The following is a 15371-nucleotide window of genomic DNA, read 5'->3' as shown; positions in this document are numbered from 1 at the left end:
GGGCGGGCTCAGGACAGAATTCCAGGGGCCACTCGCTGGACTAGCAACCACAGGCCGCCTCCCCCTGGCCTCCCTTCCCTTTCTGCTCTCTGCCTGCAAGTGCCAGCAAGCCAGTTCCCGCCCCTCTCTGGGCCTCAGTGTCCCTATCTGGGCAGTGGAAAATTTGACTATCTAAGGCTGTGCCTGCCCAGAGACACCAAGGGTCCTTGTGTGAGTGAGAGTGTGTCCCTTCCCCATGCGCCTGGGGCCGTGGGGTGGGGGGTGGGGGGGGAAGGACAGCTAGCCCAGCCGTCTAGAAGAAAATTGCTCCCTTTGAAGCTTCCAGGGGGGCCCCCGGAGGCCTGCCCCCTCCCTCCCTTCTTCCCTCCCTCTCTCCTTCCCTCTCCGCCCTACCAGCCCCCTCCCTCTTTTCCTCCCTCCCCGCCCCCTCCTGCCGGCGTCCCCTCCCTGTCGGCCAGCCCGCCCAGCCTTTAGCCTCCCTCCCACCGCCTCTGTCTCCCTCTCTCCACAAACTGCCCCGGAGTGAGCAGCTGCTCTCGGAGGGCCCGACGAAGACGGACAGACGCACTGACTGCCTGACACCCAAGCCTGCCAACCAGCCAGCCTGTGCCCGGCTGCCTGCCCTCTCCAGGTAGGGCCCCCACACCAGCTCCCCCCCCAGCTGTCCCTGCTGTCCCCTCCTTGTCTCATCCCTGGTTCCACTGCCCCCTCACCGTCCTGGAGTTGCCCCCCGCCCCTGCTGCCCCCACACCACCCCTCCGCATCCCTACCCTTGTCTCTGCCAGCCCCTTACCTCCAGGCATGATTCCCACCGGCCCACACCCCTTCGTCGCCACGCTGCAGCTCCCTTAGCCCTTGGCCCTTTCTGTGTTTTTTGACCCCCTTTCCTCTCCCTTCTGACCTCACTCAGCAACACTGCATGCCTGCCCTCCCTGCCTCCCTCTCGGGTTCTTCCCCTTGACTTCCCCCACCCCCGACACACACACACACCGAGCATGGCCCAGGCATGGCTGGGTGGCTGGCATCCCAGCTCTGCCGGTGGCCCTCTTCCTTCACTGGGAGTCCCTGAGTCCCTGAGAGCACACCGCACTCCTGCGGGCTTCCCTCTGCGCTCTGCTCTGGCACCCTCGGGGAACAGTCCGCACTGCCCAGCACCGGCCCTTGGCGTGGGCTCGGACACTCGGTTTCCCCCGCATACCCCAGGCAGCCGGCCCAGATATTTCTCCCTTCCTCACAGGCTAATTCCCTTCCTCTGCCTCCTCCTGAGTGAGGGGTGGGTCCACAGGGCCCTGGCCGCAGGGTCCCTGGGTGCAGCTGCTTTGGGTGGCTCAGTTCTGCCTGTCCCCAGGAGCCCCTTGGATTGAGATTCAGAATGGGGGGGGGCAGGGGGAATGCCATGTCAGCCTGGGCAGGCCTAGCTTGGGGCCCTGGAGGGCTTCTGGGGGCCCTGGGGAAGGGTGAGGCCACAGATCCACTTTCAAACTCAGACACCGTTGTCCCAGGATCAGTGAGGTTCAAGAGCTCTGTCCCCCAAAAGCAGCCCCCCACCGACTAGTGCATGGGGCGACTCTAGATTGGAGGGAGAGCCCCAGGTCTGAAGCAAAAGCGTAGCTGCAAGTTTGCCCCCCAGAGTGCTTTGGGAGGGGAGGAGTGGCCCCTGCTGGCCTCACCCCTACTCCCTCCAACGTACAAAGGGGACCCGTGAGGCCCAGAGACAGGCAGAAGCCTGCCTACAATTGCACAGCAAATCAGATGCAAAGCTGGGGCCAGGACCCAGGGCTCCTGACTGACAAGCCCTGGCTATCGACGCCATACCACCCAGGGAAGCCTCAAAGTCACTTGGGCATTGATAACGACAACCTGTGGCCAACTGCACCGCGTGGGGATTGGAGTGGGAGGTGACAGGGCCACTGGTCCCAAGATGGCGGGCATGCTGAGGGGCCTGCCAAGAGACCCAGGAGAGGAGCAAGGCTGAATGGAGCTCTCTGCATGGGTCACCAAGTGCCCTGGAGGGTTGGGGGATGGGAGCACCCCCGCTCACTGCTCCGTGGGTGGGGCTGCGGCCCAGGCACTGGTTCGTGAGGGCTGCCCGAGTTGGTTCGGCTGAGGGGAACAGGAGGCCCAGGGTGCTCCAGGGCAGGGTGGTGGCTTAGGGCAGGCGGGGTAGACCTCGTTCAGACCAGGGAGACTATTCTTGAACAGTGTTCGTTAAGGGCCACTCTGGTTGCAGATATGGCCAGTCCTACCCTCAGCATGCTCCTGCGTCCGTGCCCTCCCCTGCTCCCTGGCCTGCCAGCTCTCCACCCTATAGGGCCTCAGTGGCGTTGAGACAGGCTGGAGATGCTCAGGCCTCCCTCAGTGCCAAGAAAGAAGGTTCCTGGGGGAGGTCCCTGCAGGGACAGGGTTGGTGCGGGGTGAAAATGCGTGCGGGCGGCCGCGAACACGCAGGGGAGCGCCTCCTGGAGACATGCAGCTGCCCGGGCCTTCGGCTCCCTGAGACACCGGCTGCTCAGGCAGAGGTACCTTCGCGGGGAAGCCGCCCGTGTCTGGCTCTGGTGGGACAGCTCGGGGTAGCCTTGGAGGGCAGGAGGGTGGGGGTGCATCCAAGGAAAGGCACCACACTGGACGGCGAGAGCAGACTGGGAGCCTGGCCCACCCGCTTGCCCACTGGCCTACCTTTAAGCCCCAAGAACCCAGGTCACAGTGGGCACAAACCATCCCACGGCTTTTGTGCCCTGCCCCGGAGCAGGGACTCGAGTGCCCGTTTTGTAGATGGGGAGTCTGAAGCCCAGCTTTTTCGCTGATGGGCTGGGGCCAGTTCTGTGCAGGCTCATTTCCGGGGCCCAGAAGGCTGGCATGCCAGTCCTCTGACCAAATTTCTTCCCCATCTTACCAGTGGCCCTGGCCCATTGGAGGAGCATAAACAAGGAACGACAGGAGGAACGGGAGTGTTTGAGAGACCCCAGAGTGCCCCTTCCGTTGCCAGTGCCAAGTCCCCACAAGAGGGCAGAGCCTTCCAACAGGGCCTCCCATCTCTCCCAGCTGCCCTGCTTCCTGGGCCACTCACAGCCATCCCTCTTCCGCTCCCTGGGGAAGCCCGGCGGAGACAGCGCAGCACAGGACTGCCCCAGCGGTCACTTGTCCTTAGCAGCCTGGGGACGCAGCCGCCTCGCAGGATCTCTCTGGGACACACAAGCAGTGGGCACTGGTGCAGGTGCCGTCCGCCCTGTCCCCCTCCCCCACCGCAGACGGTCCCAGCCCCAACCCCAGGACCTCTGAAGCCTCATCTGCTGAGCCACTGGGTCATTTGTCTTGCACATCTCTAGGGACCTTCCAACACCCCTGATTGTAAAAAAGGTCTTCCCACCCCCACCATGACTCCCTCCCCACCCTCCTCATTGGTCACCCCAGGGTGAGAGAGCTTGGTCTCTGCCCGGAGTTGCCTCCTTCCACACCTGTTGGCCCCATTGGTGCAAGGGGACACACCAGCCCAAGGGCTTGGCTCAAATTGAGGGGCAGGAGGGGTGATGGCGGCTCTCCCAGGCACCCTCCCTGTGAGCCGTGGAGTTGAGGGGGTTGAGCAAGAGCTCTCCCTGAAGGCAGGGTCCTGGCAGCCCTGCCCTGCCCCCCATCAGCTGACCCTAGTGCCAGTCAGTGCCCCCACCCCGTCCTCTTCTGCTCAGACACTGGGGCCCACACCTTGATCACCCACAGGACGCCTTCTGTAAATCCCACCTTAGAGGGGGCCAGTAGGGGGCCGGCAGAGGAGGGCTGCGCTGGGGGAATGGGGAACGTATCTGCTCAGTCTTGCCCCCCGGGCCTGAGGCCCATTAAGCCTAACTGGCCGGCCCCGTGGTCAGGCCAGTCTCCCAGTGGCCCCTGGGGTGGGCATGGGGCCGGGCCCTCGCGGCCACCTCCTCAAGGGGGTGGGTGGCTGTGATTCATCCCCCCCCCCACGCTCACCTGGAGCCCACAGCCCGAGCGTCCCCCCGGGGCCTCCTTCACTCCCTCTGGGACTCCAGGCTCCTGGGAGCTGCCCCAAAGCCACCCCGTTTGGCTTCTCGTGTCCCCCCCCCCCAACTGCCCTGCTCTGGATCAGGACAGTTCATGGGGTGGCCATGGAAGACGCCTTCTTGCCTGGGACCCACCAGCCTCAGTTCCCATGGCAGCCTACAGAACAACATCACTGTCATTCCCGGGAGCCCGGAACTCAGATGACTCACCAGCCCCTCCCTGTGGTAACACATGTCTCAGTTTTAAGGGGCTGGGGTCTCTACCCAGTCTCCTAGCACTCAGCTCTCCCAGGCCATGGCATCTGGAAGCCAAACTCCGCAAACACCAGCCTGGGGCTGAGCTGCAGGACTCTGTGACTCTAAGCCCACCCCTGTTTCTCCCCCACCATCTGCCCCTTGAGGGTCAGATGGCTAAGTGGAACACAGCAGACACAGGCCCAAGTGGCTGCAGGATTGGGGATTGGGGGAACAGAAGCGGGACTTGAAGGAGAAGGGCAGAGGGCAGAGAGAGAGGCTGGCTCTGGCAGCCCCGTCCCAGGAGACCGGAGGCAAATGTGACTTTGATCTTGCAGTCTGAGTCCCTGCTCGCCCTTGATTATGGTCCACCAGGGCCTTAGAGGCCACCTGGCTGCAAGGAGGCATGCACGGGGGGAGCCCTGGGAGGGGCCCCCTGGGCTGACTGCAGGGGGCTGGCTCCCACCCCCAGCCAGATCTCCCGGCAGAGAACAGGGAACCCGATGCAGGGAAGGAGCTGCAGGAAACCCTGGGCCCAGGAAGGGAAGGGTCTCACTCCCAGGTGCCTGGCCAGTCTCCTGCCCAGAAGGCAGGGCCAAGCCCCCTTGCCTCGGCCTGGCCTGGCCTGGCGCAGCCAGGGAGCAAGACAGGTGGGGCGCCGGGCTCTGGGAACCAGGCTGAGAACATCTCCCTTCGGGGTCTGGTGCCTGCTAGGACCTAAAATGTTCCAGGGAAGCTCCCTGGCCTGGCTGGGATGATGGCTTTTCCATGCCTCTGCAGACCTGAAGCAAGCGCTGGTGGATGTGCTGGGGCCACGGAGGGGCGGCTGGCCCTCCAGACAGTAGGGCGTTACTGTTCGCGGTGGTCAGAGGGAGGCCCCGTGTTGCCAGAGGATTCATGATGCCAGCAAGGGGGCAAAGGGCCCACAGAGCAGGGCCCTGCTTTCCACCAGCATCACCTCCCGGCTCAGGTGAGGGAGCTGCCGAGGAGTCTTTTCCAGGGACCCAGGGGCTGATCCAGCCCCCTGCACAGCCTAGGGAGTATAGGGGTCCTGTGGCTTTGGGACCTGTGGCACAGTCTGCAATGACAGAGGATGGGGCCAGTTACATGGGCAGGTAGACAGAGACAGACAGAGAGTGGAGTCCAGTTCTACCATTTCCTTACTGTGTGGCCTTGGGCAAGAGTTGTGGGGGCAAAGTCTGAGCCTCAGTTTACCTATTCATTAAGTGGTAAAAACAGCGCTTGCTTCTTTTGGTCTTTGGGAGGGCTGTGTTAAGAGACCATTTAAGTCCCCTGCCCCGCCCCTGGGAGATGATAGCATCCACCCTCTTCCTCAAACATTCTAGAATGTGGTGAGGAGGAGCTCAGGATTTCTTCAGTGAGTGGGAGGAGGAGGAGGAGGAAGGACGCACGGCTCAGGTGTGAATGGAGCCGGAAACTCAGGACCCCCGGCTGACCTGCGTCCTCTGCTGCCTGGCTCCGGGCCAGCAGTTCGACCCTCCTGCTTTCCAGAGGTTTCCCGGCAGAGTGGGAGAGGGGTGGATGGCTCTCCCGAGTGCTGTGGGGAGAGAGGTCTGGCCGAGCCAGCCCGGGCCACCCTGCCGGGTCCCCGGGACCAGCCCTCTGTAGCCAGTGGGCTGGCTCCCTGCCGGCTCCCTGCAGCCTCCGACTCCCACATTCAGGTCAAACCTCTCCCTGAAGGCTGACAGAGCCCGGGGCGCAGCTCTGTCCAGTCACACCAGCAGTGCCAGGGCCACGGCAGGAAAGAGCTGCCCTGGCCGGCCATGTTCAGGCGTCCGCTCGCCCTGCAGCCGACAGTGGCTGGGGTGCAGACGCAGATGGGGTGGCACTCAGGGCCTGCCCCCTCCCCACTCCAGCCATGAGCCCCTCACACGGTCACCCCCTCACACACACGCACCTGCATAGGCTTCAGCAGACCCGTGGGTGGCACGTGTCCCCTCTCTCTGCTTGGCACACAAATGCAGATTAGACGCCGTCGGAGGGTCAGTGGGCTGGGGCCTGGGAGGGCAGCAGGGAGCAGCTGGGAATACAGCTCTGGACAGTGCCCCTGCCTCCGGCCTGTTGTTTGGAGCTGGCCCCTGAGGGATTTGGCGGACAGAGGGGGGCCGGGGGGGGAAGGGTACCCTGTGTTGCCTGTCCCCTTCCCAACCCTCCCCATCCACGTAGTCGCAGGGATTCGGCACGGCTAGGTAGGTGGTGGCACGCACGCCAGAGTTCAGGTCGGGTTGCTCCGTGGGGCCAGACGCCCTGGGCTGAGGCCTCGGGACAGTGCCCGGCGTCTACGACTTGGCAGCGGCAAGCCACACATCTGCAAGCAAGCTCCCAGGGCATGCCAGACCTTAAGCCCTGCTCCCGCCGCCCTTGGCCTGGCCTGAATGCCTGGCACAGCCCCTCCATGTTCTCAGAGGCTGCCAATGCGTCTTGTTTGGCGCTGACCTGGAGCAATCCCACTCGGAGGACTGCGCTGGCTTTCAGAGGGCTAGACAAGGAAGGCCCTATTGCTCTGGCGGTGCAGGCTCCAGGAAGCCCGGCCTTTTCCCTTGCTCACACCTGTGGGCACCGGGCCGGAGGCCTCACCGCTGTGACCACTTCTTTCCCTTGCTCTGGGGGCTGGGCGGGGGGGTGTCTCAGCGAGCTCCAAGCACACTTTGATGGGGCTCAAGGCCCCTCGGGTCCATTGTCCGGCCAGCCCCCACTCCCCACGCCGCCGTGCAGTTCTACTCGCTGAGTCTTGTGCCGGCTCCCAGAGTGGACATGAGGCTCTGCTGGGAAGCCTGCCCAGCCCCCACCCTTCCAGCCGGTCCACTGCCTGGGCCCGGCCAGAAGCGGGTGGCAGGAGAACCAGCCACACCCTGTCCTCTGCCTCTGTCACAGGGCCCTGGTGTAGGGCCTCCAAGCCCTCAGCTTCAGTCCCTTTCCCCCAAGAACGAGCCTGCGCTGGAGCCCAGGGCCGCTGCCTCAGCCTCTCTGCGGCCCCCAGATGCAGCGACATCAAGCATGGCTGGTTTGAGCTGATTCATCTCGTCTAGAGCACCCATCCCCCCGGGACAGGTTCCGGGAGCCCACGCGGAGCCTGGGTGGCCAGTCTCACCCTGGTTGGCCTTCGCAGGGCCATCCATCCCCTGCTCTGGTGGAAGGGCCAGATAGGGGGGCCGGAGGTTCCCGGTGGAGACCCCCAGCCCTTCCCAGCCCCGGCAGGCTACAAGAGGCCTGCTTTTGCCCACCGCTCCCCACGGCCTTCCCTGGGCCTGGCCAGACCACCCCTCCCACCCCCACCTATCCAGGTGAACTGCGGATCCCAAAGCCTTCCAAGGCTCCCACTGGGCGTTCCAGCCCTGACTCATCCCCCCTGTGAGGTAGCGGCTTTGGCAGGGGTGCCAGGCGAGAAGGGAACAGTCTCCTCCCTCTCTCCCACTCCATCTTGCTCTCCTGCCTCCGTCCAGTGGCTCCCAGGCAAGGGCCCCAAGCAGCGGCAGCAGGCACTCGAGGCCTAGGCCTACCCTGCTCTGCCCTGGAGGTTGCAGAATCAGGTGAAGAAGGAGGGACACGCTTGCCAGGTAGGCAAGCACAGGGCCTTCACCCTACTCGGCGCTGTGACCTTCTGGGGGCTGGCCGGACCTGGGGTGTGATCGTGGGGTGTTGGGGCTTGAAGGAGCCAGGCACACTGGGTGCTCCCCCAACATGGGGGACCTTTGCTTTGCTGTGTGACCTGGGACAGGCACGCAGCTTCTCTGCGCTTGTCACTGGGCGCCGCACTCAGGAGGGCTGTTGGAACCTGCTGGGGGCGTTCTGGGGCTGGCTCTCCAGCTGAGTCCACTGAACCATGTCCTGGGTCCGTGACCTCTGCTGGCCAAGCACACTGCAGGCCTGGTTGCCAGAAAGACCACTCCATTCTCTCCCGCTCTGTCCTCGGGGATGGTGGGAGCCAGCGCAAGCTACGTGACCCACTGAGGGGTCATGCCTGAGTATGGAAGGGGGTGGCAGGACTGGGACAGATGGGAACCCGGAGGGGGTCCCAGGAGCCTGGCCTGCTCGTTGGGAGGATTCTGGGGGGCAGCCGGCTACAGCTAGCCCAAGCCCGCACCCACTGGGCTTGCCCAGGAAAGCAGCAGGCAGGGCCGAGCTGCTCACAAGGTGCCGGCCTAGAGTAGGCAGGCCCTCCACTCCCCAGGGATTCCTTCCACATTTCCATCCAGCACTGAGGCTCAGGGGTCACCCAGCCTCACTGAAGCCCCTCACAGCCCCTCCCCCAGCCAAAATGGGCCCCAAGTGAGGAGGGTCTCCCTGGGGTGGGGCCCAGTGTGGGTCTGCAGGAAGCCCCTGGAATCCGGCCAGGCTTAACTGCCCACAGAAGCCCCCAAGGCAGCCCCAGACACCAGAATCTGGGAGCGAAGCAGGGCAGGCCCAATTATGCCTGTATAACAAATGCTGAAACTAGGCTGGCTGGGACTTTCCCGGGCAATCCAGGTAGGTGAGGGTGCTGGGAGAGGCCTTTTCCTGCCCAGGACCTTCCAGCAGAGGGGCCTCTCTCTGGAGGGGAGAAGGAAGGAGGTGGGTAAATATGGGCACCCGGGGCAGGTTCAGGCAGGGCAGCTCCCCCTCACGCCCACCCTGCTGCCCGGCCTGGGGGAGCCTTCAGACAAGCCTGGTCCTGCCTGCCACTTTGGCAGCAGCCTGCTCCCCTCTGGTGGCCTCTCCAGGGGGCTGGGCCACGGGCAGAAGGAAGGCAGGGGCCGATGTGCGAGCCCTGGGGCTCCGCAGGCCAAGCCAGGGAAAGCGCTGGAGGCCAGGAGGGGCTGCTGAGGCCCAGGGGAGCAATGGGGAGGGTGGGTGCCCCTCCCCTCAGCCATTTCGGCACTGCCGTCTTTTCTCCGCACCACCTCCGGGGCTAGCCCAGGTCTCAGCCCAGCGTGCCCAGCCTGGTGTCTTGGCCCCTCCACTTTTCTTCGAAAAATGTGGGTGTGCTGCAAGGGGGAGCTCAGGCAGGAAAGGAAGTGACTCATGGTGGTCTAGCTCAATGCTGACTGCACCCACATTGCCCTGAGCCACAATAGTACATTCAAACTCCAAATCCTTCGAAGCCGGCATGGGGCAAATAGTTGCGTTTCCATCTGCCTCCCCCACTCCCTTCGCTCGCCTCACTGACCCCCCCCCTCCCCAGGCAGGCTGCCGGCTGACTCAGTGGTGTGTGGGGGACAGCGGGGGAGGGGCTTAGTGCTGCAGACTCACCGACTGGCCAGACAACACACTGCCCATTAAAGCCAGCATCCTGCCTGGGATCGGAGGGGAGCAGAAGGAGGTGTCTCTTGCCTGCCCACACCTCCTCCCTCTGCCGCCTCCTTCCAGGCCGCTCCTACCTTGGGGTCTGGCTGTCCCCAGGGAGGAGTGGCGAACGGGGTGCCAGCACTCGCAGAACCTCGGCTCCTGCCGTCTGGAGGTTTGCCAGGAAAGGGCCTGGAGGGCAGGTACAAGTGCCGGCTGGGCCCTCCTGACAGCCCCTCCTCACCCTGGCTTCCCAGGCACACCTACCATGCGGCCCCTGTGGTTCCTCGCATCCCTGCTGGCCCTGAGCCAGGCTCTGCCCTTTGAGCAGAAGGCCTTCTGGGACTTTACCTTGGACGACGGGCTGCCCATGCTGAACGATGAGGAGGCTTCGGGTGCTGAGACAACTTCAGGGGTCCCGGACCTGGACTCCCTCACGCCCACCTTCAGCGCCATGTGTCCCTTTGGCTGCCACTGCCACCTGCGGGTTGTTCAGTGCTCCGACCTGGGTCAGTCCTGGGACCAGGGCGGGACAGGTGCATGAAGGCGCAGGCCCAGCCTGAGTGCCCTACCAAGAAGACACGTGTCCGTCCTGTGGGATGGGCATGAAAGGGTGGGGTCAGGGATGGGGTGATCTGGGGTTTCAGTGTGGAACGGTTGTTTGGTTGCAAGCAGGTGGGGAGTGAGAAGGGCCTTCACGTGTGGCAGAGTCCCTGCGTGCGTGTCTGTTCTGTGTGTGTGTGTGTGTGTGTGTGTGTGCACGCGTGCGTGCACCCGGTGCTCAGAGTCGCTCATGCTGGTGACGGCGGCCCCGGCCCCCAGGTCTGAAGGCTGTTCCCAAGGAGATCTCACCCGACACGACGCTGCTGGACCTGCAGAACAATGACATCTCGGAGCTCCGCAGGGATGACTTCAAAGGCCTCCAGCACCTTTATGTAAGCCTGCCCCGGCCCTGCGGGGCTCCGAGGAGGTGGGCGGTCTGCAGCTGAGGAGTTGGGTGCCTGTGGAGTGCCATGTGGGTGCCAGAGGGACCGGGGGCCCATGGAGTCCTGCGAGAAGTCTGGAGTGCCCCAGGTCACAGGTCACATGTGTGGATGTCAGCAGCCAGAAGCACAGGACAGAATCGCTCCGCCCAATTCCCTTTTCGGCTGAAAACTTTTCGTTGTATTGGCGCATTGCAGCGACCCGAGAAGGAAAAGACTTCGTCATAGCCAGGGTGCAAGTAGGGAAATCGAGGCGCAGCGAAGTGGTGGGCCGTGTGAGGCAATAATCGCCCAGCCAGGCCTGAGTGTGGGCTCCTGGCTCTGCACTCTGCCCACAGGCACAGATGGATCTGCTTGAGGCTGCGCTGGAGGCCCCACTGATCGCCAGTCCGGGGGGGGGGGGGGGGGGGGGGGGTGGCGCGCAGACAAGGGAGGGAGAAAGTGGTGAGGGCAGGGCGCGGTGGGGAGCTGGTGCCTTCACTTCCCACGCCCTCCCTGCCCCAGGCTCTCGTCCTGGTGAACAACAAGATCTCCAAGATCCACGAGAAGGCCTTCAGCCCCCTGCGGAAGCTGCAGAAGCTCTATATCTCCAAGAACCACCTGGTGGAGATCCCACCTAACCTGCCCAGCTCCCTGGTGGAGCTCCGCATCCATGACAACCGCATCCGCAAGGTGCCGAAGGGCGTGTTTAGCGGGCTGCGCAACATGAACTGCATCGGTGAGTGCGGCCGGCCTGCGACAGGCAGGCCTTACCCCATGGCCAGCAGGGAGGGCCCAGGGAGAGCAGCCTCTTGTAGCCAGAGTGGCTCAGTGCCACGGACAAGCCTGGTGGGCCTCATAGGACATTCTGGAGGCTTGTCTAGGGGGCATGCCCCAGGGCTGCCAAGACAAAATGAAGAGAAACCTGGGGACCATAGAGAGAGGGAAGGGAAAGGGCCAGCCAGCCAGCCGGGGACCACCATGAGCCTAGCCAGAGGAGCTGAGCAGGCTGGGGTGGAGCCCCACCTTGATCTCTGGCTCCCCTCCCTTTCCTCCTGCTTCCCCTACCCCCGGAGGTCGATGCCTGGGCCAACACCCTTGGGAGGTAATGGTCTTGAATAGCCAGGAGTTCGCAATCGGCCCAGTAAATTAGCAGAGCTGCTTTCACGGGGAGCTGGGGGAGCAGGGCCCGTCAGGCCAGCCCAAGCCAGGAAGCCCGCAGGACCTGGGGCTGTGCAGGCAGGCGGCCGCCCAGCTCCGGCGCCAGGACTGAGCAGGGCTTCTCTCCTAGAGATGGGTGGGAACCCCCTGGAAAACAGTGGCTTTGAGCCTGGAGCCTTCGATGGCCTGAAGCTCAACTACCTTCGCATCTCTGAGGCCAAGCTCACCGGCATCCCCAAAGGTAGGAAGGCAGCCCCTTTCCCCCCTGCTGTCCAGCCTCCATGGCACAGGTAGGCACAGATGGGGGGCGGGGGGGCTGGAGACATCTGGAGCCACCAGTCAACTCAGGGAGGGCTTTGGCAGTCCTGCGCTCCCATCCACCACCCCGCATACAGACCCAGCCCGCACACGTGGCCTCCCCTCCTGCATTCCACTCAGAACACCCTCTTTTCCTGGCAGACCTCCCCGAGACCCTGAATGAACTCCATCTGGACCACAACAAAATCCAGGCCATCGAGCTGGAGGATCTGCTCCGTTACTCTAAGCTGTACAGGTGGTCTGGGGGTCCAAGCGGTGTGCCCTGCCCCACTGCTCTTTTCTCCTCTAGCCTTTGGTACATCTCATCTGCCCTTTGCAGGTTGGGCCTTGGCCACAACCAGATCCGCATGATCGAGAACGGGAGCCTAAGCTTCCTGCCCACCCTGCGGGAGCTGCACTTGGACAATAACAAGCTGTCCAGGGTGCCTTCTGGCCTTCCGGACCTCAAGCTCCTCCAGGTGAGAGCCGTGGGCAGCCCCCATGCCGGCTTCTGTAAGATAGAGTGGAACAGGACCTTGCTGTGTGTCATCTGGCCAACGACTTCTGCTCTCTCTGCCTCCGCCTCCTGATCTGCAAAGAAGCAATCACAAGGATCAGTGCTGAGGAAGTAGGGAAGGCGAGCGGGGACTCCACCGTGGATGACAAGGAGGGCAGGTTATGGGTGGGGAAGGGGCTCGAGGCGTGAGCAGGAGTTGGCCTGGTAGATATTGCAGCTGAAGTTTTCCTAGGTGGGTGGGACACCAGAAACGCATGGCAGAGCCTGGGAGGTCAGGGAACAGTCTGGGCATCGGAGGTGCACAGATTTGTGGCAAGATAGGTTCAGCTCAGGGCAGGAAGTAGGCTGATGAGGGGGTGCAGGGTCTTGCCTGGGGTTCTTTCAGGGACCCGTGTCCCTGGCTTGGTTTCCAGTCTCTTCCTCGGTCCCATTCATACTCGCCAGGAGACCTGCCATTCTCACAGGCTGTCCAGCCAGAGCCAAGTCCAGACCGGTGAGGGCGGGGGGAGAGGGTCAGGCCAGAAGCTGCGGCAGGGAGGTCCATGCCCGGCTACGCGCGCCCTCTAGCGGCCGGTGTCCTCTCTGCCTCTAGAGGGCGCAGCTGCAGTCTGAGCATCTCCGCACCACCGCGGGGCTCCTTACCTACTCACCCTCCTGCTTCCTCTGTCCCTCCCCGAGAGAGGGGCTTCAGGAAGTTGAGGGCTGCTAGAGAGGAAGCACCCCTGCGGACTGGAAGGAAGAGGAGGTCATCTGCAGGCTCTTTCTCCTCATACCTCTGGGTCTCTGGAGTGAGAGGCTGTACCCAGGGGCAGGCCTGGAGTTTGGGAAACCCAGAGGGAGGGCCAGGGACCCTCTGTGAGCCCAAGGTGCCATATTTCCAGGCCCCTCACTTCCCACCCACCACACACCGCATCTGGGTCCCTGGTCCCGGCCCCTGGTCACACACCAGCCCCCTAAAATCCCATCCAACACCCACCTGGCAACCATACCCAAGCCTCAAAAGGGCAAACCCTGCAATGAAATCGCACCCATGCGATGGCCAGGCGGGACTCAGACAGGAGGGAGGGCCCCAGCCCTCTGTTGTCTGCCCTCCACCTGGCCCACCCAGGCTGGACCAGGTTCGGAGGGTGGTCAGGGGTTGACTCGGCCGCCCGCACAGGGCCTGAGCCACACCCATCTGCCCCCAGGTGGTCTATCTGCACACCAACAACATCACCAAGGTGGGCGTCAATGACTTCTGTCCCGTGGGCTTCGGGGTCAAGCGGGCGTACTACAACGGCATCAGCCTCTTCAATAACCCTGTGCCCTACTGGGAGGTGCAGCCGGCCACTTTCCGCTGCGTCACCGACCGCCTGGCCATCCAGTTTGGCAACTACAAAAAGTAGAAGCAGCAAGCAGCCGCTGTGGTGGCCTGGGCGGGGCCTCTGGGGAGCACAGCAGACATCGTGAAGGGGAAGGCCGAGCAAAGGAGCGAAGCCAGCACCCAGCTGCACCCAGCCCAGCCCCGCCCTTGATCCTGGACCCCAACTCGCTGCCTCCTGACGCCCTCATCCTGGCTCCCAAGCATGCAGATGGGGCGCAAGACCCAGCCACCATCACATGCCTCTTGGCTTCAGAGCTGCCCCTGCCCCCGCCCCCCATCATAGCCACTCAGAGGCACCCTCATAAAGCTCTCTTCCCATTCACCCTGAAATCAAATTGCCCAAGACTCCAGTCCAAGAAAGATGGGCCCTGGGTCAAGGGGGTGGGAAGGGGCTAACAAGGATGGAGACAGCCCACCCCACCTGCCTGGCACACATTCTTCCAGCTTCCAACCATCCTTGGCCTGGCCTGCTACCCTTGGCTTCTCATGCCCCCCACCCTTCCGCAAGTTCATGGCCCATCTATCCGAGCCTCTGTGCTCTACTGGCCTCTAGACCAGTATCTTCCTCTCTGGCTCTCTGGCTCTCTCTCTCTCTCTCTCTCTCTCTCTCTCTCCCTCTCTCTCTATCTCCATCTATCTCTCTCATCCTTGCTCTCCTCTCTCACATCTCTGAGCTGGGTCCAGTGTCTGTCTCGCTAGGCTTCTGCCCAGCCCTTACCCGGGCAAGCCAGGGGGCAGTGGGCAGCTGTCTCCAAGCCTGCCCCACCCGGTCCCTTGCCCCCAAGTCTGGACTGTCCTGGAGGAGGCCGACAGGTGGAGGTGATGCACCCTGCACGCATCCACTGTTCCAAAGGGGAGCACTGGCCCTGGAAAGGGCCCAGCATCCCACTGGAGCCACCAGCCAGCTTTCCTTGTCCCTCTTTCCCCCCATGATGGCTAATTCTCCCCTCCCTTCGCCTTCTGGCCCCTGGTATGGTGGGGGTTTCAAGCAATCACACCCAGCTTGAGGAGGGGCTGCTTCTGAGGTCGGTTGTTGTCTTCCAATTAAAGAAACACTGTGCAATATGGCTCTGTGTGCTGCCACTCACGGGGGGTGGGGGGGTGGCGCTGCGGACTGAGCGGAGAGGGGAGCCACGGTGGGCCACTCTGAGCCTCGGGCTTCCTCTTTGCTGCTTTCCCTGCCCACAGGCCAGAGTCCTCAGTACCTCCCGGTCCGAGACTGGACAAGGAGGCCCCTTCCGCTTTCTTCGAGGCACTTGCTTTTGCCCCAGCTGTCCTTATACTGGGCTCCTAAAGCAGGCCTGGCTGAGGGAGCATCTGCCCTCCCAGAGTGGAGCATTTGCCAAGCACCTGCCATCTTCAGAGCACCAGGTTAGACCCTCACTCTGAGAGGGGAGCCTGGAAATCCTAGGGGCCCTGCCTGCCTGTCCTGATGGGATTTGGGGGCTCAGAACAACACTAGATCCTGGCTGTTATCAAAACTGTGCACAGCACCCAAGTCAGCACCAGGGGGCGCACACCTGGGCAGGCCAGGCCTCACA

The 15371-nt window shown here is 63.4% G+C and overlaps 1 protein-coding gene across 1 annotated transcript; it reads left to right on the top strand.

Moving 5' to 3' along the window:
* The first annotated feature begins 462 nt into the window (after positions 1-462).
* Positions 463-14895, top strand: BGN (biglycan). Its single transcript, XM_027608033.1, has 8 exons — positions 463-631; positions 9788-10039; positions 10353-10465; positions 11018-11231; positions 11784-11894; positions 12113-12206; positions 12291-12429; positions 13655-14895. Exons 2-8 carry the CDS (start codon positions 9799-9801, stop codon positions 13850-13852), a joined length of 1110 nt encoding a protein of 369 aa, XP_027463834.1. The 5' UTR covers positions 463-631; positions 9788-9798; the 3' UTR covers positions 13853-14895.
* Positions 14896-15371: the final 476 nt, after the last annotated feature.

Source organism: Zalophus californianus, chromosome X, assembly GCF_009762305.2.
Source record: "Zalophus californianus isolate mZalCal1 chromosome X, mZalCal1.pri.v2, whole genome shotgun sequence".
Taxonomy (NCBI): Eukaryota; Metazoa; Chordata; class Mammalia; order Carnivora; family Otariidae; genus Zalophus; species Zalophus californianus.
This window is presented reverse-complemented; position numbering and strand designations above follow the sequence as displayed.

What these genes read in the sequence shown, in the direction of transcription:
- BGN (XM_027608033.1), top strand. Translation starts at nt 9,799, where the DNA reads ATGCGGCCCCTGTGGTTCCTCGCATCCCTGCTGGCCCTGAGCCAGGCT. An exon ending in AAGGCCTCCAGCACCTTTAT is followed by an intron (nt 10,466 to 11,017) that starts GTAAGCCTGCCC and finishes TCCCTGCCCCAG; the next exon opens with GCTCTCGTCCTGGTGAACAA. An exon ending in GCGCAACATGAACTGCATCG is followed by an intron (nt 11,232 to 11,783) that starts GTGAGTGCGGCC and finishes CTTCTCTCCTAG; the next exon opens with AGATGGGTGGGAACCCCCTG.